This window comes from Centruroides vittatus, unplaced genomic scaffold (assembly GCF_030686945.1).
Source record: "Centruroides vittatus isolate TY-2023 unplaced genomic scaffold, ASM3068694v2 contig_221, whole genome shotgun sequence".
In the NCBI taxonomy this organism is placed as follows: domain Eukaryota; kingdom Metazoa; phylum Arthropoda; class Arachnida; order Scorpiones; family Buthidae; genus Centruroides; species Centruroides vittatus.
In genome coordinates, this window is record NW_027121377.1 from 2,059,549 (window position 1) to 2,086,922 (window position 27,374).

Genomic DNA, 27,374 nt, shown 5'->3' on the forward strand with positions numbered 1-27,374 from the left:
AAACAACAAAGAGGAGTCCCCATGGGTAGCCCAGTATCTGGGGACCTATGCGAAATGGTCGTTAGGCAACTGGAACAAAAAATACTTCCGCTGTTCCTCCCGAACATCTTACTCTATAGGAGGTATGTGGACGACATCCTCATCATGTGCAGGACAATACCTGACATCTCTAACTTCGTACAAACCGTTAACGATAATCCCTACGGCCTAACGCTGGAAATGGAACAATCTAGCAATACTGAGGTCCATTTTTTGGATATAAACATTAAAGTAGAAGGATCCGCCATCGTCACGTCGGTATACCGTAAACCTTATGCCGACCCTATATACATACCGGTAGGTTCATCTGACCCATTCACCTACAAGGCTGCAGCATTTAATACTTTGATTAAAAGGGCCTTTTCCCACTCGTCCACCACGCAAGCCCTCAACACCGAATTGAATTATATCAAGAGGATAGCAGCCAAGCACGGTTACCATGGTCTGACACACCGTCTAATTGAGCGACTTCAACGCTCACAATACGCACCCACTACGCGTACGAGGACCAACACTGACCAGGATGAACGTACACGCCTCCCAGTCACCTTTAACCCATATGTTAAAGCGATATACGCTGAGATCGCTGGAAAACAACAACTACAAATAGCCTATAGAAGAGGCCCGACAATCTACGACATCCTCAGAAATGAAAAAGGCAGTCCAGTCCGTGGCAGGCTTCCTGGCGTGTACTCTATCCCGCTGAAAGATAACAGATGTAACGAGAGCCTTGTATATATCGGCTCAACCAAGCGATCTTTAAATACCAGAGTGCAAGAACATCAGGCGGACCTTCGGCACGGGCGGTACACCACGGCCCTAACCACCTTTGCATCTGATCCCGATATAGAACCGGAGTTCGACAAAGCTGACATCATCGACACTACGCCCCACCTGGAGCAACTAAAATGGCGGGAAGCTATATCCATCTGTAAGGCTAACCATCGGACCACATGTATAAATCGGAAGGATGAGATTAATCTTTCTATAGCGTGGCAGGCCCTCATAAACAACGATCTATAAATAGCAACATCGGCGCACGAATGCGCATGTCCACCTTAATGTTCGTTTGATATGCGAGTTCCGTAATTTTTGTTTAAACATCTGCATTCTATTTTTAGATTCCGTTTTTATTTAAATGTCTACGTTCTTTTTTCGTCTTTTTTCGAAGTATTTCGTCGGAACCTTTTTTCTCTACCTGAAGAAGAGCTGTTTGGAAAGCTCGAAAACGTTTGTGGAAAGAAGATTTTTTCACGCAAATTACACCGGTAACAGGTTCGGTATCTATTATTATAGTTATGTCCATAAAATTAATTTTATTATATTTTCCTAATTCTATATCAAATTTTTTATATTGGTTTATATTATTTATTGTATCGAAAATTGTTTTTCGTTTGTTATCTGGTTGTTAAAAATTAATAGATAATCATCCACATATCTCATTACTCTTTTTACGCCGGGAATATTTTGTATTTTATTATCTATTGATATATCTTTCATTACCAATTCAGCTAGTTTGGTTTGTCTGTAAAAATCATTATAAACTTCAAAATTATTTTTTCTATAAGCAAATTCTATAAGAGTTACTAATTCGTGATTAATGGTTGTATTAACAAGGCCGTTTTTAATTAATTCCCATTTTATGTTCGGGTACATGTTTTTTACATCTAGATTAATTAGAGTATCTGTTTTTTCTATTTTTATTTTTTGAATTATATTAATCACTTCATCTGTATTTTTATACTGTTTTTTGAATTGTCAATACTTTTTAATTGTTGTTTGATGTAATTCTCTAAATTATACAGAATTGAATATCGAAAATCTACTATTGGTCTATATTTTTCACCTTCTTTATGTGTTTTTAAACGTATATTTAATTTTGGGGTTCTATTATTTTTTAAAATTCAGTATATTATTCTTATCTATTTCCTTAATCTTATTGTTCAAATACATATTTTTTATCATTTTCGTTAAATCTATTTTAATTTTATCGTATGGATTCTTACCTAATTTTATATATTGTTCGTTATTAATTTGTTCTTTTGCTTTATCTTCTAAATTCTTATTGTCTATTATTATAAGTTGTTTCGTTTTATCAGCCTTGATAATAGATAAATGATTAGTTTTTAAGAAACTTTTAGTTTTACTTAAATTTATTTTATTACATATATAAATTTTGTTTTATAGCACTGAAGAGGGGTCAGAAAAAATAATACTGATCCGAAATGCATTTGTAAAAAACAATAAAGGAGTTTGAACCTGTTAAGCTGTGAGACAGTCTACCTTCAATATATTTTTCGGATTAAAGAGACTATTACTAGATCAAGAATCAATCAGTCAATCAGTCAGGTCAAGTAATTTTATATATTTAGATTATTACATACTTTATTTGTTTCACATGACCAAAAAGTTTGTAAAGCACTGTTATATACCGGTAGTAATTTCTTGTCTCTGTTGTTTTACTTTATACTATTTTATATTGTGTTGATTTATTTTTTGTCTTTAATGTTTTTTAATTGAATTTCTTTGTTAAATTTCTTTCATTTTAATAAAATTTTTTAACTTGCATTCCTCTTGATTTTAACTTATTATCTGTAGGTTGTCAGAAAAACAAATTGCTGATTACCATATTGGCCTACATTATTGCATTGTGTTGATTACTATATCTTATCGTGTTGTACCGATTGCTTTGTTTTATAATTAATTAATGTATTTAACAAATTTGTATTTTTCTTCGAATAATGTAATACTTTTAGTATTAAATAGTATATAATTATGTTATAATATTAGTTATTAAACATTTCAAATCAACTTACATTTATTATGATAGAGAAAATAATCCTTTTTGATTACTAAACTTTAGAACTATCGATTTCCAGGAAAAATTATTCTTCTATCAATTTCTCGTAACTTCAATAAAGATAATTAGAATATACTCATAATTATATTTTTGAATCACTTAATCTGCATTTTTATACTGTTTTTTGAAGGAACTATTTTAACCCGGCGGCCTAGCAGCCTCAAAGGAAAGGTCCGGTCGTCAAAGGGTGTTCTGGAACACAGTTAAGAAATAAATGGTGAACCCAAAAATTACTTTTTGAACAGACTACGTCTTCTTGGATCGATTAAAAAATTATCTAAAGACGAAATTTAATAATCAATATACTCATATTTAAATTTTTTTTTATTTACGAAAAAATTAGCCTTAATTTTATTTTAATAATTTTTAACGAAACTCATTAAATAGTGATATTTTTGGGATTATAAATGTGTTTTTAATATTGTAAAATATCAATATTTAGAAGACAAAATTTATACATTAATAATGAAAAAGTTTTTATTTTAATCATATATATATAAACCTTCTAAGGGAAATATGCAGTATTATGCAGGAAAATATTGATTATTATTGTAAAATATGTTATTGTAGTCTGCAGATTATTATCAGCAGAGCACAAAAACCTATTTTCTTAGAATTTATGAATTTTAAATAAACATCAAAATACATTTACTTTACTTCCAAGGATAAAGTTAAATTTTATTTATATACCAGGTTAACGTGCCTGACGCCACCATTCTCTTACGTTCATGCAGAAACTCTAGTATTATTAGTAATTTTCGAAGTTATTTGTACACGAATAAAACGAAGAATTTCGTCGAAAATGAAATTCATGTAATTAAGAAAAATTGTAATAACGAATTTATCTCTTTGTAATTTTTATATCGAATGTTTGTTTATTTTCCATTAGAATTACATCTTTAACTGAATACCTGTAAACATATTTGCTTAAATACTAAAATCGTAATAACGTCACATTACTTTAAAAAATATTAGAATTTAAATTGACAACGAAATACAAAATAAATTGCTTTTCACTCAAGTATGTGTATAAGGAAATTTTCATGTTCAATTAATATTCACAATTAGTTACATCACGTCATTATGTTTCCATTGTACATTTTAGATTCCAGTCGATATGTAGAAGACAAAAACATTTATTATATGTACAGTACAAGGTTCGAAGTTAATCAGACAAACAGGCTTCAAATCACATAAGTATTCGAAATTCGTCTGAACAGTTGTATGGAAAAATTGAAACATAATGGCGATGGGTCAAATGGAGTTGAACTCTGTAGACCTAGACACGTGATGAAAAGCCAGAAAATTCCTTGCAACCGATGACAGAATCTGCAATTTTCGCTGTCGGTGATCTTATGCACTCGGTGTCTAGTGAGTTGATGTATCTTTCATTACAGTTAAAATTTAGTAAAACACAGTTCGAAAATAGGTCGAAATGTAGTTAAAAACACGAAAGTACAAATTACGAAGGAATAAAATAAATTCGTACTACAGTAAATTTTTCATTTACATGAATTTTATAAAAGCAACTGTTAATTTTGATGATAATAATTTTAGATTTTTTATAATCATACAAGAGTGGTGTCAGATTTATTTTCCTTGTTTATATGTAAAACTAAAATTTATCCTTGAGAATGAAATAAATTTATTTTGATCACACAATATCTCCACATGTTTATCTGAAAGTCACGATTTCCGGGAAAATAGGTATGCTGTCTGCAAGTAATTAATACAAACAACTTCCTTCTTATTGCAAACTTTCTCTAGAGATTTTAAAACTGTAATTTATATTTTAGATTTATTTATTTAAATTGTAAAAATTGCTTCATTCAAATTACTTTCAGTGTTTATCAAAGTATAATTTATGTTTGATAACCATCAAATAAAATTCGATAGTATTTATACGTTAAAATCCAGCGAAAGATTACGTTTTGTATTTATGTGTGATTTATGAGTTTGTTAGTATTCACGTCCCTGCATAAATCAACGAAATTCTATAGGTGCATTCAACCTTTCCAATAAATTTCTCTTTTTTGTGTGCAGTAAGACAGTCTTTCATCAAGCCTAGATTGGAGAGGCAGACAATTGTAAAATGGACTTATGCAACTCGGTCTACTTCCTAAATACTTCTAGTATTTTCGATTAAGGGGATTCGATTCTGGTCAACCATAGCAGAGCTGAAATTCTGCCAAATTATTTTAAATTCTTTTATATTTATAACGATAATTTATATAATATAAAATGTTGTTTAAGTAAAACTATCTTGAATACCACGAATACTATATATCTCTGCTATGAGTGACCCAGATAGAACAATTCTAGCTCAGAAAATATGAGAAACTTTTAGGGAGGGAATCGCATTGGATAGGTCCGTTTTACAGTACTTCTATCATTATGGGCTTGACGAAACACCCTCATAGTGAACACAGAACAGAAAAATTTTGAGGAAAGTTTCGATGCAACTATAGAATTTCATTAATTTATGCAGGGACGTGAATGCAGACAAGCTCATGAATAATACATCAACACACAACGCAATCCTCGATTGCGCACACCACTTTTCTTAATTAAAAACGAATCACACTGCGACAATTGACGGAAAGTGAAGCTCGTCGTTGGATCGAACAGACTCTCCTTGTAAGTTATACTGTACTAAAATATATTAAACATTACACTCTTTCGTACATTACTTTTTTTATTTTCATGTTTGTGCTCGTCTAAAAATATGTTTTATTCATTTATTTTAAATAGACATAATTTCTACGTAAATAACGATAGAACGCTATATATTGCAGCTCGATAGGTTAGTGCTCCTTCATCGTTTATCTATATAAAGAAAAATAATTTAAGTAAATGAGTAAGTATGTTAAATAGTGTGATTATTATGCCTGCTTGCTTGGAGGAACGATTGTTTGCTTCGTGTAGCATTTATAAACGCCTCACTCGAGTCTGAAAGTCTTCACTCTAACAGGGTTATCGACTACATTACAATTTTAAATGCGTAGAAGTAATCACAAAAAGTGTGTCTTCTTTGAAATCTTAACGTCTTTTCACACTCGGTTATTTCCCGAGTGTGAAAAGGATGTTAAGATTTAAAAGAAGACACATTTTTTTGTGATTACTTCTATGCATTTAATATTGTAATGTATGAATTTTGACCTGGCATGTTTTAATTATATTTTTAAGAGTTATCGACGTTTACTCTCGTGCAGATGGAACAAAACAGCTCTATTCCACTGTTCTAGTCTTTGACAGTTCATTTGAATTAGCCGAAATCGAGGTCGGTTCGTTCATTGCTATTGGTACCATTACTTACTCTCTAAGTCTGGAGGAAGGGAAAATTTTCCGTTCCTCCGTGCCTTTATTCGACGAACTCGAATTTTTGCAAAATGGTACGGTAATTTCTACATGGCTACTTCCGGTTTGCAAAGGGTCATTAATCCGGTTCTGCGTTTTTGATAATCATGTGCTTCTAACAGTATTTAGGAACCGTCCATAAATTTCGTAAGGTATTTTGGAGTGGGTGGGGGTTAAGGATTTCTTGCGATTCTTTACTCAGGGTTACGGGGTAATAGATCTCGTCTTATGTAATACTTTTATTTTTATTTTTTGATCTCGTTTAGTTGTGCAGTTTTGAATTTGGCTTCAATTTGGCAGTTTCTATTAAGAACGTGTGGTGCTTTCTCTCTCTCTCTCTCTTTCTCTCTTTTTATTAGAATAAGTGCACCACTCCTATGAGTATATAATTCTAAGAATACATAAACCAAAATACACTATACAAAATAAACATAAAATTAGTATTTAGCTTTTAGTGAAAACTAAAGTGCAAAACTAGAAATTAGAAATTATAAATAGTCTTTTCTTCCATATTTTTTAAACATAATTGGAAAAAGCATTAAACAGTGGCTTCTGAACAAGCTTATCGAGTGGACCACCTAAAACCAAGCATAAAGATTTCTAACTTCAGAATAAGTCTATCTTAATCGTAAATTGGACAATGATAAATCATATGGTCGACTGGGTCAAGGTTTTCTGTACAGCAAAAGCAAGAGGCAGTTTCTGTCCGGTTATTCATCGGCTTATAAAATTATTATGCTCAGTAAATAGTTGAGCAGTAGCAAACGTTAAATCTTTAAGTGGTGATGAGAACCTGCATTTAACACTTGGAAAATAAAGTCTTGTTATTCTAACAGTTTTACTGCTCAAACATTGTTGATTTCACTTTTGCATAGCGTTTTCATGAATATAATTTTTAAGGCGTCTACGTGAGAGAGGGATGTGAAGTCAGTGTCTTTTGCAGCTGACTTAGACTCAAAGTCGGCTTTTTCATTTCCTAGTATGCCAGTATGGCCAGGAACAAATATAAAAGTTATTTACAAGATTTTTAATATAGTGCTGGATATATGTGATTTTATTGCTATTGCCATTGGGGTTTAATAGAGCTTTCAGGACAGACTGAAAATCGCTGTAAATGGTAATAAACAGAGTTTTGTTTGGTAGTGAAGTGGCTCACTAAGCAGCTTGATAGACAGCATCTTCTTCAGCTTGATAGATGAAGGTATGTGAGTGGTATCTGTACCTTCTAACATATCTTTGGCAAAATAAGTTTGTTTGGAGAATGATACAGATACTTGAGCAGACATGAAGGGGGCTTTTGGACCCATCTGTGTAGATATTAATGTCTGCATGGTATCCATGGAGGAAGCAGATGACACCAAATGTACCCGGGGATAACCTTGTTTACAGAGTGATGATCAGAGATAGGGTAATTACAAATGAACAGCCGTAGATAAGAGTAAAGACCGTTGTTGAACCTTGATGTTTGTAGTTCTGATGTAGTAGTTTAGAAACTTTTCTACAATACATAGTGGCAAAGGAAGGAGCTCTTCTAGAATCAGAGAGGCATTAGTAGAAACAGTTCTGCAGCACTTTGAAATTCTGATGGCAAACTGTCTTTGAAGAGAGAGTAATTTACTTGCTACTGAATTTTTACTAGTTACATTACCCCAGCTAGAAGCCACGTAAGTAGCATTGGTTGTATTGCTCATTATATAGAGTTTTACAGCTTTATGATTTAGTCTCCAGGTGCACCTAGCACATTTTAGCATCGTGTAGTTTATTTTCTTGGCGTTAGCCAAGATGTAATCAAAATGGCAACTGAATGTGGTTTCTCTCTGTTCTCTCTTGTTTTATTTTGTATGACGTTTCTGTTTACACGTGCACTAGCTAGTCTCTCTCAAAGTATTTTGCGTCCTTTTGTGAAAATTAAAATTGATATAAAAATGAATATTATGACGTTGATTAATGATGATGATAATAATAATATTGTTAATAATTAAAAAATAAAGTTCTTAAAATAAATTGTTCCTTCGAATACATTAAATTTTTCTATTTTTAAATTTGTTCACATAAAGTCTTTTATAAATAATAGTACATATTAATTAACTGTATAATAATTATATATTTTGGATCTAAGCTTTTTATAGTTTCATAAAAAGTTTCTTTTTGTTACAATCTTTCTATAAAGTCATGCCTAAATATTACGTAAGATAGAGAAGGTGAGGGGAGATCGAAGAAAATATTTCGGTTTCTTACACAGGGGTGAGTGGGGGTCTAGAATGGCCGAAATCGCCTTTACGTAATTTATGGACAGCCCCTTACGGTCTCTTACAAGTCGATGTAGGCCTACAGATATTCAAATTAGTAATATGCAAATGCTTTCGTCAGAGGAAAATAGGCAGGAAAGTCATTAATGTGGTTATCGTCATACTCCTTGAACTATATTTTTAAGGCTATTATCGGATGGTGGTCATAAAAATTTCCTTCGGGTAAAAATATAATTCCTCTCGTTAATAACGATATTATCGTATGGAATTCATTGATAATAGATAAAATTATTACAAAAGAATGAAGCAATACTGGGGTCATCTTTGTGATCTGCAAAAGAGAGTTTGCATTATTAATAATTCTGAATTTCTAGTTTATTAACATACATATAAATAAATATAGTAAGAAGGTATATATTTTTTATTTTTTGGAGTTTCCAGAACGAATCAATCAAATTCCCATAAAAACCTATGGTAAATCGATAATCGGTTAACGAACAATTCGGATAGCGAACAAAGTTATGGAACGGATTATGTTCGTTAACCGATCACGCACTGTATTTTACTACAGAGGGTACAAGTTATAATTATTTCCGTCTTGGAGGTACGCGATCAAAAGAGTTTGGATATCACTAGTGAAGGCAGTGGCAAGTGGTAATGACGCTCCTGACCCTGATCATGAGGTAGTCTATGATGGTTTGTCGTCTTGTTCGCATACTCGAGGGAAGAATGCAAGAATAATTGTTTACTGGTATCGAAATTAGAATAATCTCGCCCCAAGTGTCAATTATTTCGGATGTCTGTTATTTTGTATGCATCGACATTTCTTCTTTGTGTTTCTTTTTGGTTTCAGCGTTTGAATAAAAGGAAATGTTAAACTTCATTCGCGCAATTGCTGGCTTTAAATGATTTGCACGCACATGTCCTCTTTTGCCTATGTACAGGTGTTTAACTAGAAAATTTACTGTTGTATTTTAGGCGAAGAGTGCTAAGAGGCCCATTTCTTCCCAGGTTCGATGATCCTTGTCTACATAATGGACTAGAATATGAATCAACGTTTTATTCGACCACTCTATAATTCCATTACATTCAGGGTGATATGCAGTGGTGAGAAGTCTTTTTATATGTAAAAGTTGGCATACTTCATTCATCATTTTTGAAGTGAAATTTGAACCTCTATCTGTCAATAATTGTTTTGCGACCGAATGACATAAGATAATTTGCCTAACAACTTTGCTTTAGCAACTGTTCTTGGTGTAACATCTGGTATAAGAATTGCAAATTTGGAATAATGATCTATAAATACTAGCAAATATCTATGTCCGTTACGCGCTGTAGAAAATGGACCTTAAATGCCCAGTCATTCGTTCGAATACTCTCGATATCTTAGGAAATTTCTGTAAGGATGCATGGTGTCCGCGTAAGTAACATTGCTGCATCACTTCTGCAACACTTCATCTTGCTGCATTGCTGCATTCTTGAGAACTCTGACAATTATTAGTTATACAGTAGAGCATCTTTATCCGACCCCGATTAACCGACTTATCGGTTAAGCGATCGCGTTCTAGTCGGCAAATTCAAATGTCCGCTAGTGATGTGGCGCTACAATATTTGGTTATGTCTTGCTACTTTAATATTATTTTTGCTAAATTTTTGCATGTTTTAGCTGGCAGCAGACCATAAAAGAGCTTAGCTTACCATGAAAGAGAGGCTAGTATTTAAACCATTCCTAATACACTATACTAATAATGTATTTTTTCATACTTTTCGGTTATCCGACTTTTCAGTTATCCGACCAACCCCAGTCCCCAATTAAGTCGGATAATCGATGCTCTACTGTATTTTTATTCATATTGGTCCAATAAAATTGCATCTGTAACTTTTTCCGCTTCTTGATTTTCTCTGATGAAGCATCTGATCTGCATAGAGGTAGAATTTGAATTGTCAATGCTTAGACTCAGTTCCTGCTTGGACGCGTTTTCTGCTAGGCGACGTCTAATTTCATTAAAGAAAGGATCTTTATGTTGTTGTTCTCTAATTTGGCTTTACTTCATATTGAATGGACTTTGTTAACTGAAGAAATCTGTATGCGACTTAAATCAGTTGCGTTAGTGTGTGCTTTTCCAGGTTTGTGAGATATTTCGAATCGATATAATTGTAGTGCCAAATTTAAAGGACTTAGTCTCGATATTCTGTTTTAAACGATAAAGAGCCATCTAAGACTTACATAGCGAACATTTTTGAGAAGTGGTCAAATTTTGTTTATTTATTTTGTTTTTTAGTACTAGTTCGTGGGTCACTAAGTCAGTGGTATCATTTTGAAAGGGGAAGAGGAGGATGGTTAAAAACTACTTTTTTTTGGTTCTCACTTTCAAAATCCTCTGAAAAGTTTACGTTTTTCTTTTGTTTTACAACTTTTACTTTTGCAAGTGAAGAGCAAAAAATAAAGGTCGACGTCAAAAAATTGATATCAATGGGGTGATACCACGAATTACCGCACCAGATGACACCATGCCCAGTCGGCAGTCGCATCTGCACTGAGTGTTTGAATAAACAAGGAATAAAGAAAATCACATATTCATTATGAAATACTGTATTTATTAATAGATATGGTTACAGGTAAGTGTATGTATAATAAAGTTGAAATATATTTAATGAGAAAACTGTTGTTTATTTTCAGAAAGTTTCTTAATATGACGGCCGGATGGCCGAGCGATCAAGATAACAGCCTACCGCTCTGGGGGACCCGGGATCGAATCCGAACGGGTCGAATAATTCCCAGGAATTTTTCGGGGGGTGGTCCGTTCGGATATGTCGAGCCCCGTCCCTCACCACCCGGTCGCCCCATTGTGGGCCTGGCCGAACCCATAATGGCCCTTCTAAAAGAGGCCCTCTTAGTGCCCACAGGGCGGAAAGAGTTAAAAAAAAGTTTCTTAATATTAGGTTCATAATCTGTATACATTAGTTTAACGCATTTCGCAGTCAATTCATTCCCAAGTTTATTTCTATTGGTAGATTTTAGAAAATCCATTTAATAAAACAATTTTTCACCCAAATATGTGGACCCAAACATCGTTAAAAAGCATCAGCAAGTTTTTTCATTGATAAAAAAAATTATTCGGTAAAGAATCCCATACGTTTAACATAATATTTTAAAATTTTAGTGTGGGATCATTATTATCTGCACTATTTTCAGAGATTTTTCCACCTACAGTACTTCGGAAATGAAGTTTTCAATTTATTTTTCCACACTGTGCTGCTTCGAAATTCAACTAATTTCATTTCTAAATCACGGATACCTAGCCGCATAAATTCGATTAACTCCATTGTTTCGAATTCAGTTTTGTATGGATATAAAATAAAGTGAAATGTATTTTCCAAACTTTTAAATTGATTACGGGTAAATCTCTCCTAAAAGCCTTGTTTTATTTCCTGATAACATTTAATGATATACAAACCTTTAATTAACATTTAATAATATACAAACGTTGTTTGTATATCATTAAATATTTTTAATTGCATTCTCTTGAATGTCAAGCGTATTTTCAAAAATTATTGTGTTTTTAAAATGTTTTTGTAATTGAGGAAAATATTTCATTATTTTCATTTCCAAATTCTTAGTAAAGATGTCAGGTTTTGTCACAAATATTTTAATATTTTCAAACATCATTAAAACAATTTGTCCATTTCTTTGAAGATTTTTATTCAGTTCATTAAAATGCCGAGTGATGTCGCAAAAGAAAATTAAATCATTTAACCAACCTGTTTGAAAATTCGTCGAAACTACTGTTTTTTTCATTCAAAAAGAGCTTAATTTCTTCTAATAAACCGGTAGTAAAAACTTGACCCCAACTAAGCCATCGAACATTGTTGTATGTCAAAATCCCTGAATACTGGCACTCAGTTTTTTCTAATGATTGTGCAAATTGTCGTTTATTAAGAGCTCTTGCGTTTATAAAGTTGATGACTCTTATTACAACTGGCATTACATTGGGAAACGTTTTTAAACCTTGCTTCGCAGATAGAACTTACTGGTATATTATACAATGAAATTCAATCGAGAATGTGTAATATTTTGCTAAAGATACTGAATGAAACCAATCTTTTTCCCCGCCATATTGGGTGCACCGTCTGTTGTTACAGAAATAATTTTCTGTAGGTCAATATCCATTTCTTTAAATGCAAAATCAAATTCTTTAAAAATATCAAGATCGGTACACTTCCCTTTCAACGTTATTAGTTTCATTAGTACTTTTTTCATTATATTCCCTAATATATATCGTGCAACAACTTGCTAATTGTGCATAACCATTTACATCATTACTCATCTAAAGCAATTGAATACATTTCTGCATAATTTAAGTCGTTATGTATTTGCGAAAAAAATATTTTTTTTCTAATTCTATTACTCGATCTTTAATTGTATTGCGACTTATTGGTAACTCATTTACACGCTTTATAATCAAGTCTTTTTCTTTTAACTCTGCAAACAAAGTAGCACTGCATTCTAAAAACGCCTCTTTTACAAACTCTCCTGAAAGAAATTTTCTGTGGCAAGCAATGCAATGGACAACTTCAAAATTAGCAGCTGTAATGTTATTTTTTGGAATCAAAAAAGTTTTTAAAACACTGTTTTGTGAATGATTCTCTTTCTTCTTTTCTAAAAAAATACGTTCTTCTTTATTTATCAGTTGAAAGGCCAAGATTAGAATGCAACTTTTCAAAATTTCTTTTTACATTGTATGTACTGTAAGTGATGTGACTTTTTCGTTACAAATTACACACAAAGTTGATTTATTCTTTTCAATCACACCATATTTATCAAACCATTCTGTTTGATATGGTCTGGAACTTGTATCGTTTGTTTTTATTTTCTTAACCGCCGACATAGTACAGGGCTACAACGAAAAATATTTATATTTAGTATACAATAATTTGAGAAAAAATTTCTTATTACCATACCTGATATACCTACATATGTAGATAAGAAACTTTAATAATAAAGAAATAATAATAATTTTGAATTACTAAACACTTCTAGACGCGTACGGCAAGGCTGACCATTTAATTCAGCACTGGTACATCTCCCCTTTCTACGGTGCAACAAATAGGTATGCGCGTCAAGTTTATGACTAACTGTCATGAATCGTACACAGATGCAGTGACACAATAGGAAATCAGCTAGCCAATGTCCACATGGAAATGTCCACTATATGAGCAGTTCTGTGACAGTATGCCAAAAACGGCCACTATGGACACCCCCAGCTATTATTTAAATTAACAATATAAATTCTTTTATATTTATATTTTTTCAGTATAATTCAGTACATTATTATTTTTATTTTGTAATAGGAATTTATTAATTTATGAATTTATTATTTATACCACGGAATGACATCGCGCGCATGCCCCGATGGGCCTTTAAAACGGGCAGTCTCTACGGCGTATCGAGCGCCAGCAAAGCATAGCGGCAAAGCTAGGAATTCCCAGAGACCGTGAGCATGCTCCGATGCCTGCATCAAGTCTTTAAACTGGTTTTTTTTTATAAATTCAACATTAGATATATATACTTTATTTTTTAAAATATTTTTGATTGTCAGTTCTCTCTTTTATGATATAAAAAATAAGCTTATAAAAGTCAACGCGTGGGTCATTTAAAAAGCCTGCGTGGGTCAGTGTCTGACTCGCAAATCATAGGTTCGGCACCACTGATCTAAGTTGTGGGTAATTTCTTATAACTTTAAATATTCTACCATATAAATACAGTGAGAAATACATTTTATGAAAATTTAAATTTATTTAAGTTAGTACATTTTTTTAAAGTTAATTTAAGTTAAATAAATAAATAAATATATATATATATTGTTAACTTAAATTCGTCCTGGCTAATTTTTATAAAATGTAATGTAACTGCAGTTGTCGACACTGAGACTGTCACTGAGAAGCAAAAAATGTACACGGCTTTTTTCTGCTTGCAATGTTATAGATGTCATTAATTTTTTAAACTATATCCGTAATGTTTGAAATAACAAATTAAAATGTCATTTCAAATTTGGTATTCGCTACTTATTAGAGAGGTTGAGGTCGAAGTTTTAAACGCGAAAACGTGTACGTCGGACGTTCAGCGACGCTTTCCTGTAAGCCTAGAAGTTTGACAATGGCGTTTGGAAAGTCAGTGGAATCATGCTCGACGTTCTGACGTACACGTTTTCACATTTTAAACTTCGACCTCAACCTCGCTATTGTGTTTTGTTTTGAGGGGGTTTCTTGTCAAGCGCCATCTAGCAGGAGATTTTCAACTAAATTTTGCTTTTGCAAATACTTTTTGCATTCATTGTATAGTCCGTATACAAATTTTGGTTTCAATCTACTTATTGCTTACAGCTACGGACTGTTCTGAATAAAGAAATGTTAATTATGGTCACGCTATATAACGATTCGAGTATTCAGTTTGCATAGTGCCATAGCGGATATGTTTGACACAATATTATGTTTCTAATAGGTTACATTTATTATTATACGTCAAAATATATATTTACCATAATGCTTTTAAAATGATTTAAATTCATAGTAATAAGAGTTTTTCATATGCGATACTCTTTCTTGTATCATAAGAAGATGTGAATAATCCATCATGAGTAGAAGTAATTCTTGTAAAATATTGTTGTGAGTTTAAAGTCGTTTATTTTAAAAAAAACCATTGCTTATTTAAAAAAATTGAATATATGCCTTGTTTCCGCAAACATTTTACTTAAGTTTTAATAAATTCTACAATAAGATTAAATATGTATTTACAATACAGAATAATTTATAGACGTGAAAAAAATTTACAAATGTAATTAAGATAAATGACTTCTCCTGGTAAATTTTATAATAAGTGATACAGTAAAATAGTCACAGAACGTACAGTTTTACCTATTACGAATCGAACGACACTTCAAACACCACTCTTTACTTGTATATGAAAAATATGGGCTGAAGCAACATATGTGTCCTAATTGTGTCAAGTACTAAACGATTCACACTAAATTTACTTCCATTTATAAATAAATGTTTACCAAATGAATTTAAATTTAATTTCCTTTTATGTTGTTATAGAAAAGGTGATCGTTACGAAATCATACAATTTAATTGAAGATGGCTATTGGCTGTGCAAGAAAATTAATTTCGGCCATTTTCAGAAAATTAGGAAGATTAATCGGACTTCATCCTTTTTACTTCATTATTTTTCCTATTTTAATTACCGCATCATTCTCAGTTTTCGTTGTTAATTTAAAAACTATGAGTCATGTTGTCGATCTGACTGTAGCTGACAGAGGAAAAGTTTTCAATACTAGAAAAGTCATTGAGCAGACTTTTCCTTTTAACACTTCTACATTTCTTGATCCATTAAGGTTTACGACAATACCAAAATTTGCCTTTGCAATGTTTACTAAAAAAGATGGCGGAGATATGCTGGAGAAGAACGTTTTCTTGGAAATTAAATCTGTGGATCAATTAATTAAAAATATTGCTGTTAGAGATAACGGCAGAGAAATAAAATACAACGACATTTGTGGACGTGTACATCAAAAGTGCTTCGAAAATCCTATCATTGAAATATTACCTGAGGTAGACGACATCATATCGAAGAAAAAGGTGTTAAAATATCCAGTGGATATAGATCCTTTGACGTTCTCTTATCAAATTTATTCTCTTAACTTTGGAGGTGTAACGACAAAGGACAACGATGTAATAAAAACAGTAGAAGCTATGAAACTTGTATACTTTGTTGACGAAAGTGACCAAAAAAAGCAATTACAGATAGAGAAATGGAAAACGAAAGTTTACAATACTTTACTGAAATATAATTTCAAACATATCAGATGTTCGATTGACTTTTTGTGGTCGATGGACGACGGAATCTTGTTGTTACATCAAAATTTAGAACCGATGATAGGAGCGGTGTTTGTATTTGTTACTGTATTTTCTGTTGTTACTTGTATGAGTAACAGTTGGGCAAAGAGCAAGCCACTTCTAGGTTTGGCTAGTGTGGTATCGGCAGGTCTGGCAGTTGTCACATCTTTCGGATTAATGTCGGTTCTCGGTATCCAGAATACAATATGGAACATTAGTATTCCATTTCTAGTCCTAGGTGAGTGTTTATGTACAATGTTTAGTTTTTTGTATTATGAATTTATAACTTGTAACTTTATTTTATGTACAGTTACCGAAATAGATGATGCTTTCGTATTGATAGCGTGTTGGAGGATCTCTAATCCGAAGCATAAAGTTTACAAGCGCATGGAAGAGACATTCGGTGAAGCGGGACTTTCTATAACATTAACCACTTTGACAAATTTCTTTTCTTACTGCATTGGCATGAAAGCGTCTTTCCCTCTGATAAGAATTTTCTGTTATTATTCGGCAACTTGCATAGTGTTTACGTTTTTATACCAAATAACCTTTTTTGGAGGATTTATGGCATTATCAGGATATAAAGAAGAAAATCATCGTAAATTATCAAGTCGCAATTTCGGTAAAATTATTTAGTGTTACGTAAAGTAATTTGATTTATAGATTTATATAGCTTTTGTCATTCTAATCGTAAATTTAGTTTAACTTTTAGTTGAGTTGGCAAGTAAAGTAGTACTCGTTATATAACAGACATGGGCAAATGCGGCTCTTGCTGAAGGTGTTAATTTCTGTTTTTTATTATTATTTTTACAATTTTATTTTTATAATGTTGTTAAAATATGTTCATTAAAAGAAATCAATATTTCTTTTATATTATATTTATATTATATAATAAAATCGCGCGCCTTATCATACTATCCGCCACGACAGTACAGAACTGTCGTGACATTCGACGACAGTACAGAAATGCGGCTCCCATGCATTTTGCAAAACCTACATTTCGGCTCCCACTATACTCTTGCTTGCCCATTCCTGTTATATAATGATATGTATTCCACAGTAGAAAGTTAAATTGTTTCAACATTTATCATAGAAAAATAGAACAATAAACAAGTGTTACATAAATATATAGACATGAAATTTCTTCCCTCTTGAAAGAAAAATTTTTAAATATAATGTATATATTTTCTATCGCAATGCTGTCTTTATTCTAGGCCTGATCCTATCCATTATAAACATAAAAGTGCATCAAAACAACAAGAATTAATGCCCATAGAAGAAAACATTATTTATAAATCATATATTACTTTTAATACGTTTCTTTTATAAGTCCTGTAAGTAGTGTATTTTTAGTGTACATAATACACATATATACATTATGTACTGTACACTTAAGTATAATAATACAATGAATATTATAAGACAATCAGATGGCCGAGTGGTCAAAATTGCAGCCTACCGCTCTCGGGTACCCCCGGTTCAAAACTAGACGAGTCGATACGTTTCCATGAACTTTTCGGGGATTGTATGTCTGGCTATGTTGGCCCCGTTCCTCATCACCCATTGTGCCCTTGGCCGAATCGGTAATGTGCTTGTTAATAGAAGTCTGCTTAGTGCCACAGGGTGGAAAGAGTTTAAAGAAAAAGTAAATAATATAAAACAAGTATTAGGAAAAATATATGATGATTTTTCTATGGGCATTAATTCTTGCCGTTTTCATGCACTTGTATGTTTATGATGTATACGAGCAGCCAAGGGCAGCTTCGCAATGAAGTATGTATGCAAGACATCAAAAACAAAATTGCATGATTAAAGACAACTTTCTGATATCTCTATCCGTAGCTTAAACTCAAAGAGTACACCGATTAACTTACCATCTCGTTATTTATTTATGTTAAAACCTGGTATTCAACTGAAGTGCGTATTTCATGGGGTCGTGAGATTGCCAGAAGAAAACTTTTGTATTATATAGCTGTATAGGCTATTATTTATTATATTATTCCAGCGTATCACTACTTCCAAATATATATAAATTTTCTAAATTTTGAGAAAAAATGATCTATCTACCTGTTTTCAGACCTTTCTTCGAATGAAAAATCGTTATAGGATTATAAGACGTCATAAAAGTTAGAAAAGTGAGAGAAAAATATCTCTGTTTAAGCATTCAACGACAAGGAAATGAAATTAAAAGAATAATCAAATATAATTACAATAATGTTATGAACTAAAATCATTCTTGGAGTTAAAAAAGTTTAGTTCAAATACCAAAATAATTTTGAGGAATTAAATTCAGATAAATATTTCTGTAATTTGAATGATGTAAATAGATTTTTCCCCTCTACTTCTACATGAACACCTTGACATTAATTAAATCTAGGTATTAGCTGTTAAGTAACAAGCCAATGGTATCGTGAGAATCTGGAGATATAAAACAAAAGTCTTTTTTTAGATTGGGAAGATTTATTTAGATTTTGTTTTTAATTATTTAATGAATTAAAATATTAATCAGTTATTGAAACGAAACATTCAATTTTACATTTACTTTCGAAATTGATAGAAAAAGAGAAATAAAACCTTTTAGTTTGTCAACTTTCCATGGCAAGATCATACTGAACATGTTGATGATACATCTGCTAGTTTGAGTCACCCCTAAAAACCTGTCACATGTGTAGCAAGTTAACATCCGATTGGAGAAGATTTAGGGATAAAAAAGGTAAACATCCCGTTTTCGAGGCTTTCCCCTCGAAGTTCTCTTCGTCTAGTCCGCCCTCTTCAGTTCTCGTTGACTCCAGTCTCTCCTGTTTCTCGTTTACAAGTTTTATCTTATGTGCACCCGCCAATAATTGTATCTTCTCCCAAGACTCCCGAATACATCGAAAAAACAGACTCCACATCAAGAGGTATTATACACACACACTCTCTCTCTCGGTCTATTAGAAGTGTAATTAGTTAGTTTATTGACAGAATTATACGTTAATCTTTTGTATTTAACTACATATTATTTTATTCATCAAACTTTTTCTATTAGTTAATCTGGCTTCAATTTAAATTTATTTTGATGTCGGTCACTTTATCGACGAATTCACGACACTCCCACTCTCCGGCAGATAGATTCTTTCACCTCAAATGTATTATAAGTAACGCGATTATAAACATCTGTAAATATTTGTAATTACGAGTTAGGGCGCGAACTCTAACTATCCAAACTGGTGTCAGGACCTGATGTCAAGAAAAAAAAAACAAATCTTTCAGACAAAAATAACCTAGAACTTTTTAGCGATCCACCGACAACGTAAGCAGGCCTAATTGTCCCGACCCGCAAATAGGTGAAAAAGCTTTATCGACTTCTGATAGCAAATTCTCGGTGTATACAGTGTTTCATATAAAAGTGACAATGCTATTGGCTTGCTTACTTAGTTGCTGAGTCATATGGATACATCTATAGTGTTTTTTTTTTTTAAGTTTAAGTTTAATAAATTCTTTTTCTTTATTGGTAAGAACAATTATAAGTATACTAATTAACTATAAACATATATTTATAACATATATTGAATTAATTTAATCAATGATTAAATTGATTTAAATTTGTTTAAATTAATTTAATAATAAGTAATTTTTTATTAAACATCGCAAATAAGAAATACCGTATATACTCGAATATAAGACGATCTCGCATATAGGACGAGGTGAGACTTTAAAAATCAAAATAAAAAAAATTAGATTTATTAAAACAATTCTAATTTTATTTCGTTTAATAACAAATCAAATATCAAATGAACGTAAATGCACACATTATCCTGTAAAAATTCCTGGCATTTCAAAGAAAAATCTTGTTAAATCGACAACATAATTTGATCATGTAAAGCTGGACAATCGGAACCTTTTTTGTCAATTCTTAACAGTCGAGTTCACTCTTCAGTTTCTTCGAATTCTGATTTTAAAATAATCATCTGTTTTCACGTAGGTATAAATTAAACTAATATCGGGTTTCCGTGTAATTTAGGAATTCACTTTAAAAACTTTGCCTGTCCTATTACTATTCATCTTTACTCCTGACAATATACAAGAAGATTCAAATGACTCAGATAAAATACTGTTGTTTTTAAACATCAAAGGGTAGCATGCAGTAAAACATGCGAATACACAGTTTACAAAAATTATAGAAAAACGAAAAAGATTCTTAGCTCGCGCGTATAGGACGACCTACGTTTTTGAAGCGGTGTAAAATGGATAAAAATCTCTTCTTATACGCGGGTAAATACGGTAATTATTAACTTTTACGTTATGTATATTTACAGAAAACATCGAAGACGCTTCAGAAGGAGATCGAAAATCAACAGATGAACCTATAATGGCATTTTTCAGAGATAAATTAGGCAATCTTCTTTCTCATACTTTAATGAAAATAACCGTTATTATCATTTTTGTTGTGAATCTATCCATCGGAGTTTGGGGAGCTTTAACTATTAATCAAGGGCTTGACTTTATAAAGTTATTTCCAGAAGGATCACCAGTGGCAGAAGGTACAAAAATGGTTTACAAATACTTTGGCCGTTATCCATACGGTTGTCAAATAATTATTAATACAACGTTAGATTATTCAGATGTAAATGTACAGAAATCGATAGAAAGGCTACAGAAAAAATTTGAAAGTCTTCCACACATCGCAGAATCACGATTTTCCATGTCTTGGTTAAAGTATTACAAAGAATTTCAAAATCAACCGATAGCAAAATATTCATTACGAGGTTACAACATGTCGATAAAACAGGATTTCATCGATGGACTTCGCAATGTTTTTCTCAGATTTAAAGCAGCCCAACAATTCACCTATGACATTGTGTTTAATGAAAACCAATCCGATATTCTGTGTAGCCGATTTTATGTAGCAGTAAGTGAGATATTAAATCGAGAAGCGGGAATGGAGTTATTAAATAATTTATGGAAAATAGCCGAAGAATCTGAATATCCTGTTCTAGTTCATTCACCAATGTCTGGTTTGGACGAACAAGGAATTATCATCGGACGTACAATCAAAGAGGTATTTTGGATCACTTCTCTTCTGATAATGTTTTTTTTTCTTCTGTTTATACCAAGTGTAGTGTCTGCCATCCTTGTTGCGATTTCGGTAGTTTCTACTATCGTAGAAACCTTAGGATACATGTCTCTATGGAGCGTAAACATGGATATTTTGTCTATGATGAGTCTAATATTATGTGTTGGTTTCTGTGTCAATTATCCAGCGCACATGTCTTCCGCCTTCGTGTCTTCGTCGTACGAAAGCCCAAGTGAAAAGCTAAAAGACGTTCTCTATCATATTGGTTATCCAATATGCCAAGGATCCCTGTCCACCATTTTAGGAATTCTGTTTATATACAGAGATATGTACGCCTACATAATATTTGTGAAAATTGTATTCTTAATTGCTATAGAAACTGCATTTCATGCATTATTTTTTATTCCTGTTACTCATTCATATATATCGTCAATATTTCAAAAGAATAATTTCATAATCTGAAATGAGATACAGAGTAATTACTATTACTATATAAAAAAAAAATTAAATATTCAAATTAAAGTATGTGTTAAAATGGATATTACTATTTACTCTATTTTTTATTTATTTCATACTGTTTTAATGTAATAATGGAGGTTACTATTTTTATATTTTATCTATGGATAATCCTTTAGTATATATTCTGTTTTCGTAAGGATATTTTAAATTTAACGAATAATTTAAAACGGAAAATTGTATCGGATTCTTTTAATTTTCCACCTTAATAATGTATAAAAGATTTAATAAATTTTGATTAGTTAAATATTTAAAGAGTATAATTATAAAATGAGACCAACTATTTAAATGTATTGTTTACTGGGTGGTAGATTGTTAAAATTCAAATTTTAAAACAGAAAAACGAGGTTTGTCGTTGTTACAATTTTATGGATTTTTTGCATCGAATGTACAGTACAGTTGTTGCTCTGGAAATTAAGTGAATAATTCTAATTGAACTGATTTCATATGTTTTCACTCTACTTGTCATCGTACCTTACGTTGACTGCATCACAACGACACAGTTCCTGGGCTGAAAAAATTTGCAACTTCAACAGAAACTTACCATCAAGTCAATCTTAGGCAGACTTATTAGTATAATTTTAATTTTTACTCGGATAATATTAGCGTGTGTCACTCCAAAACTTATTCAAATATATATATCAAACATGGGCAAATGCGGCTCTTGCTGAAAATGTTAATTTCTGCTTTTTATTTTTCTTTTTACTATTATATTTCCACAATTTTGTGAAAATATGTTTATTAAAAAACTCAATATTTGTTCTATACGTATTACATTTAGATTATACTGTATAATAAAATCGCGGTACAGAACTGCGGTACAGAATAAAAAAGTACAGAACTGCGGCTCTCGTGCATTTTGCAAAACCTACATTGCGGCTCCCACTGAACTCTTGCTTGCCTACCCCCGATATATATATGTATTAAGTGCTTATGAAAACACGTGTATATACTATAAAAGGACAAATACATTCTAATTGGTGACAAACTAAGGGAAGTTAAGAAAATTTTTAAAATATAGTTTCTGGCTGACTGTTTGAATGAAGTTGAAAAGTGGCAGGTTTAGCAGAAATAGCAATAATGCTCAGCAGTTGCGAGTGAATAAACCAGAATATACAAGTAATTGGTTATAAGTTCTAGTCTGATTAATGGGCTGTCCACCTGATATTTAACAGATTTCTTTCAGCTGTAGAATACTTTAGTAGGGACTGATTTCACATAGAAATCTTTACTGAAGGCCTGTCTCTTGGCAGATAGAAATGAGTGTTGTGTTGCATAACCTTATCCTATAACTCATTCAGTCTTTACTTTTAACGTTTGTTCTTTTTCCTCACTTTGTCATTTTATTATTTGGCTTACTGCCTTATTAACTGTAAGAATGCCATTTTTACATTTTCGGACTTACGACATCTTGGTACGTCGAGAAATGCAAAAATATTTCAGGATAGTTTCTGTATGTACGGATGTTAGTGTGTATAGAACAAGATTTTGTTCACCATGTTTCGAAGCTTAATAACTGCTGTTTTTTTTTTCTCGAACATTTCTAAAATTTTGCAGGAGGATTTGTTTATTAAATTGACCCTATTAAAGTTCGGTTGTTAATTAAAAGGTCGAGGAGATAGAGAGATAAGGAGTCACGTGTATCTCCAGTAGGGTCAGAATTAATGACGAATTTACTCGTTATTAACATTTATATATATAAATGTATATATATAAATATATATATACTAAAATGTATATATATATAATGTTTATATATATAATAAATAAATAAATAAATGTATATATATATATTGGAAAACTCATCCCTAATTTGAAAACTAAGCTTGTTGACATTTTATAACAGTAAAAATACTAAAAGTCTTTTTAATAAAATATGATAACAGATGGCGCCTCCAAAATTCTAAATGGTGCCAGAAAAGTTGAGCAACGCTTTGCTAGGTTTTTTTTATTACTATTGTGAAAGTTTGGGCTAGATTCGTAATTTTGTTCATATTGATATTGCGTGAACATAAACAATACTGGACTTATAGGTTTATTCGAATGAACCCAGTAGATTGTCTTTTCTTTAAATAACATATATTTAAAATTTTACCCAACACTATATAACTTTATATTCTTGAAGTGTTATCCAATAAAATTATGAGATAATTATTCATAAAGTAGTTGTGTAGACTTCTAAATTTTATAATCATTTTTAATTGCATCACATTTGTCTACATAAAATTTCAGTTGATTAGCCATAAGACTCAATGGCCGGATGGCCAAGTGGCTAAACTGGTAGCCTTCTGCTTTTCGTGCCCTGCATCAAATTACGATGTCTCTTAAAAAGATCCTTCTTCTGAGACCATAAAAAACACGACAATAAACACATTTTGTTGTTTATGGTTTCAGAAAGTGAGTAACTGCAATTCTCTAATGTATTGGTAACGCATACTTTAACACAGGAGCACAATCATCAAGCTACATTTGGTGGTTCGAGCGTAATTTAAAAAATAAAAAAAATTCGTCTTTCTGCTCCATAGATGGGTTCTGTATAGAAGAATTTATGACAGTTCTGCTAGAGTTGACTCTGCCGTACCCAATATGTCAACGCATTGTTTGATATTGCTTGAAAATGCATTATTCGAAATGCATCTCTACATGCTGAAAGCAATACACGAGATATAATCTGAAACTTTGCATATCAAAGGAAATATTCGACACGCTGCTCCGTACCAGTGCCATGTTCCTTTTTCTCACGTGAAGAAATTACGTCATGAAGCGTTCACATTTTACTGTGTTTATTATAGAATGTGATCTTAAAACAGCTAATGTGTTTATTATTATAGGACTTTCAAATTGTCTACACTCAAACAGATCATTCTCTACATTGTTCTCTGAACGCATCGTACATTTGTTTAACAACCCATTTCCAGAAATGAATCTAATTGAGAATAGTTACAAAAAATTCGGCAGGCTTTGTACCAGCACCATGATAGCTACTAAACCAATTGAATACTACTTACAAGAGTATTGAAGAAAACTGTTAACCACATATTTTATTTATTTCATATGCTTTTAAATGTTTCAATTTAATTCATATTTATGCAAAATTGTTTTCTTTTCCGTAAAAAATTTGCTTAGAATTTTTCTGTTGAAGGCATTTAATTTTTAATTTCGGAACATTTACATGTTTTTCGAAAATTCTATTGAAGGTAATTATTGTTTTTATAAATATAGATTTACCGTATTCTTCGAAAAAATTGTCATTACTGTAATTTGAATCCTTCACCAGTTTTCTTTATAGTTGTGATTATTTTAGAATATTTAAACAATTTTTCCATTGAGTAAGCGTTTTAAAGCTAAAGTTGATAATGTTAAATGAAAATAATATCTGTCTGAGAAATATCAGCTCAAAATCAATTGAACTAATTATAATTATTCTAATTTAAAGGGGGGGGAGTCTAGTAACACCCTTGTGTAAACAACGGTACTTACATTATTGAAAGAATTCAATTATAAGGTTTTCTTAGTTATAATACATATTTTAATAATTTCCGTATTCGTACTCTTTACTTATTTAAATTGTGGCAGTTCGAGAATAGCAACGGTGTTTTAATTAACAGGTTTTTTACTGTAATACCGGTAAAAAATTAATTACCTGTAAATTTACCGGGTATAATTTTTTTAATTTACAGGTATAACGGTAATCCAGTTACCGATAATGCAATCACTACCAGAGACAAGGTGCTTTCGTTCGGAGATATGACAACAGCCGTTTTTTGTCGGGTGTAGGCGACTTCCGCCTTTCGCTCTCTTCAACATCTTTCGGAAGCACCTGAATCACTAGAGTGGAGGTGGAAGAGGAGGAGGTGGAGAAAAACAAACGCCTTCCTCCTGTTTACCATCACCCAAAGTGTGCCACTTTCTTAACTCTTTCGAATTATTTATTCAGCATTTAATTTTTATTTTAATTTAATAATTACAAATCTTAAACAATTCGATTTATTTGGAGATTCCTCGAAAAATCATTGCCACTAATTGTGATATCCGGCTTAACAATGTTTGAAAATATATAAATTTAGAAAGTTCGTAGTATGATCTTACCAATAAAATCGCTCCAAATGATGATACACATAGAAAAACGCTTGAAATTATCACTTTTAATCGCACCATCTTAAGAATCAACAGCTAGCAACATATTTTCAGTTTTATCGTTGCGTCGCCACGAAATTTGATGTAAAACGCTTGGAGTTTTCACCGAATTTCGTTATTATTCCGCCTTCCCTATTGCTGAAAAGACAGATTTTTGCAAATCATTTCTTGTATTTACATTTATGTTAACAGCAATATGTATTCAAAAATCTAATATTCTCTTGTCTCGTGTCCGTATAAAGATGAATAAAATTTTCTATATTATGATGATCCTTTGAACCGAAAAAAAAAATAAACTTCAGAATTACAGTAACCCGTCTTTTATCTGCCTTGTAATTTACTTGAGGGACACTCTATAACCTATTAATAAAATTGAACTTTTTCAAGTAGGATGTTTTAATTTTATAAACTAGCAGGTGGGCCCGGCGTTGCTCGGGCAAAATTAACGATAGCGAAGATTAAGATTATTACATTATAGTCAACCTTACCCATTTTCACAGAATGCAAGAATTGGGATCCCCTGTTTCCAGACTAATTGGAGAATTTTTAGATGAGTCTAAAAATATGTTCAATTTTCCGCAAAAACGAAAAAATTGCATCTGCGTCTTGCACGTCGCTTTCTCTTAATAATTCCATTGTTACATAACACTTCCATCGTTACGTAACACTTTTATTGTCGACAATTTCATTGTTACGTAACACTTCCATTGTTGATGGAAGTGTTAAGCCTTATTCTTGTCCCCTCCCCCGTGGGGAGGAATTTCGAAAAATCCCTTCTTAGTGTGCGTTCTCGTGACGTACCTTAACTGTGTACCAAATTTCAACTTTCAACTCCTAACCGTTTGGGCTCTGCGCTGATTATTATTATTATTATTATGTTGGGTTAAGTGAGATATACTCGGTTAACACCGGTGGCTGTGTACTATGCCGGACCAGAGTCAAGGCATAGTAACCAAAACAGAAATTAAAGAAGTGTATCAGTGTGTGTGTCTGTATTCAGGAATTTTCTCACAATATGACATGTATTCAATATAGTGGCCTTCTGTAGTGTGATGTATGTGTTTCTATTCAATTCTAATGTGCCCAGGCTTTTGTGTAGTGTGTGTGGTATGACACCTGTAGAGGAGAGAACAACAGGTACAATAAGCACCTTATCCATCCTCCACAGATGCCTTATTTCCTGGGCGAGTTCTGTGTACTTGCTAATTTTTTCAGTGCATGCGTTTTGTATATTGTGAGTGTTTGGAATGGATATGTCTATAAT

General features: G+C 32.1%; 1 protein-coding gene across 1 annotated transcript in view; it reads left to right on the plus strand.

The window, feature by feature from the left end:
• Nucleotides 1-15,786: 15,786 nt before the first annotated feature.
• The window catches only part of LOC136970893 (uncharacterized), a 43,144-nt gene continuing 31,556 nt past the window's right edge, over nucleotides 15,787-27,374 (plus strand). The window contains exons 1-3 of the mRNA XM_067265396.1: nucleotides 15,787-16,639; nucleotides 16,712-17,023; nucleotides 20,700-21,814. Of these exons, the coding sequence (XP_067121497.1) occupies nucleotides 15,787-16,639; nucleotides 16,712-17,023; nucleotides 20,700-21,814 (2,280 nt within the window). The remainder of the gene's footprint in view (nucleotides 16,640-16,711; nucleotides 17,024-20,699; nucleotides 21,815-27,374) is intronic.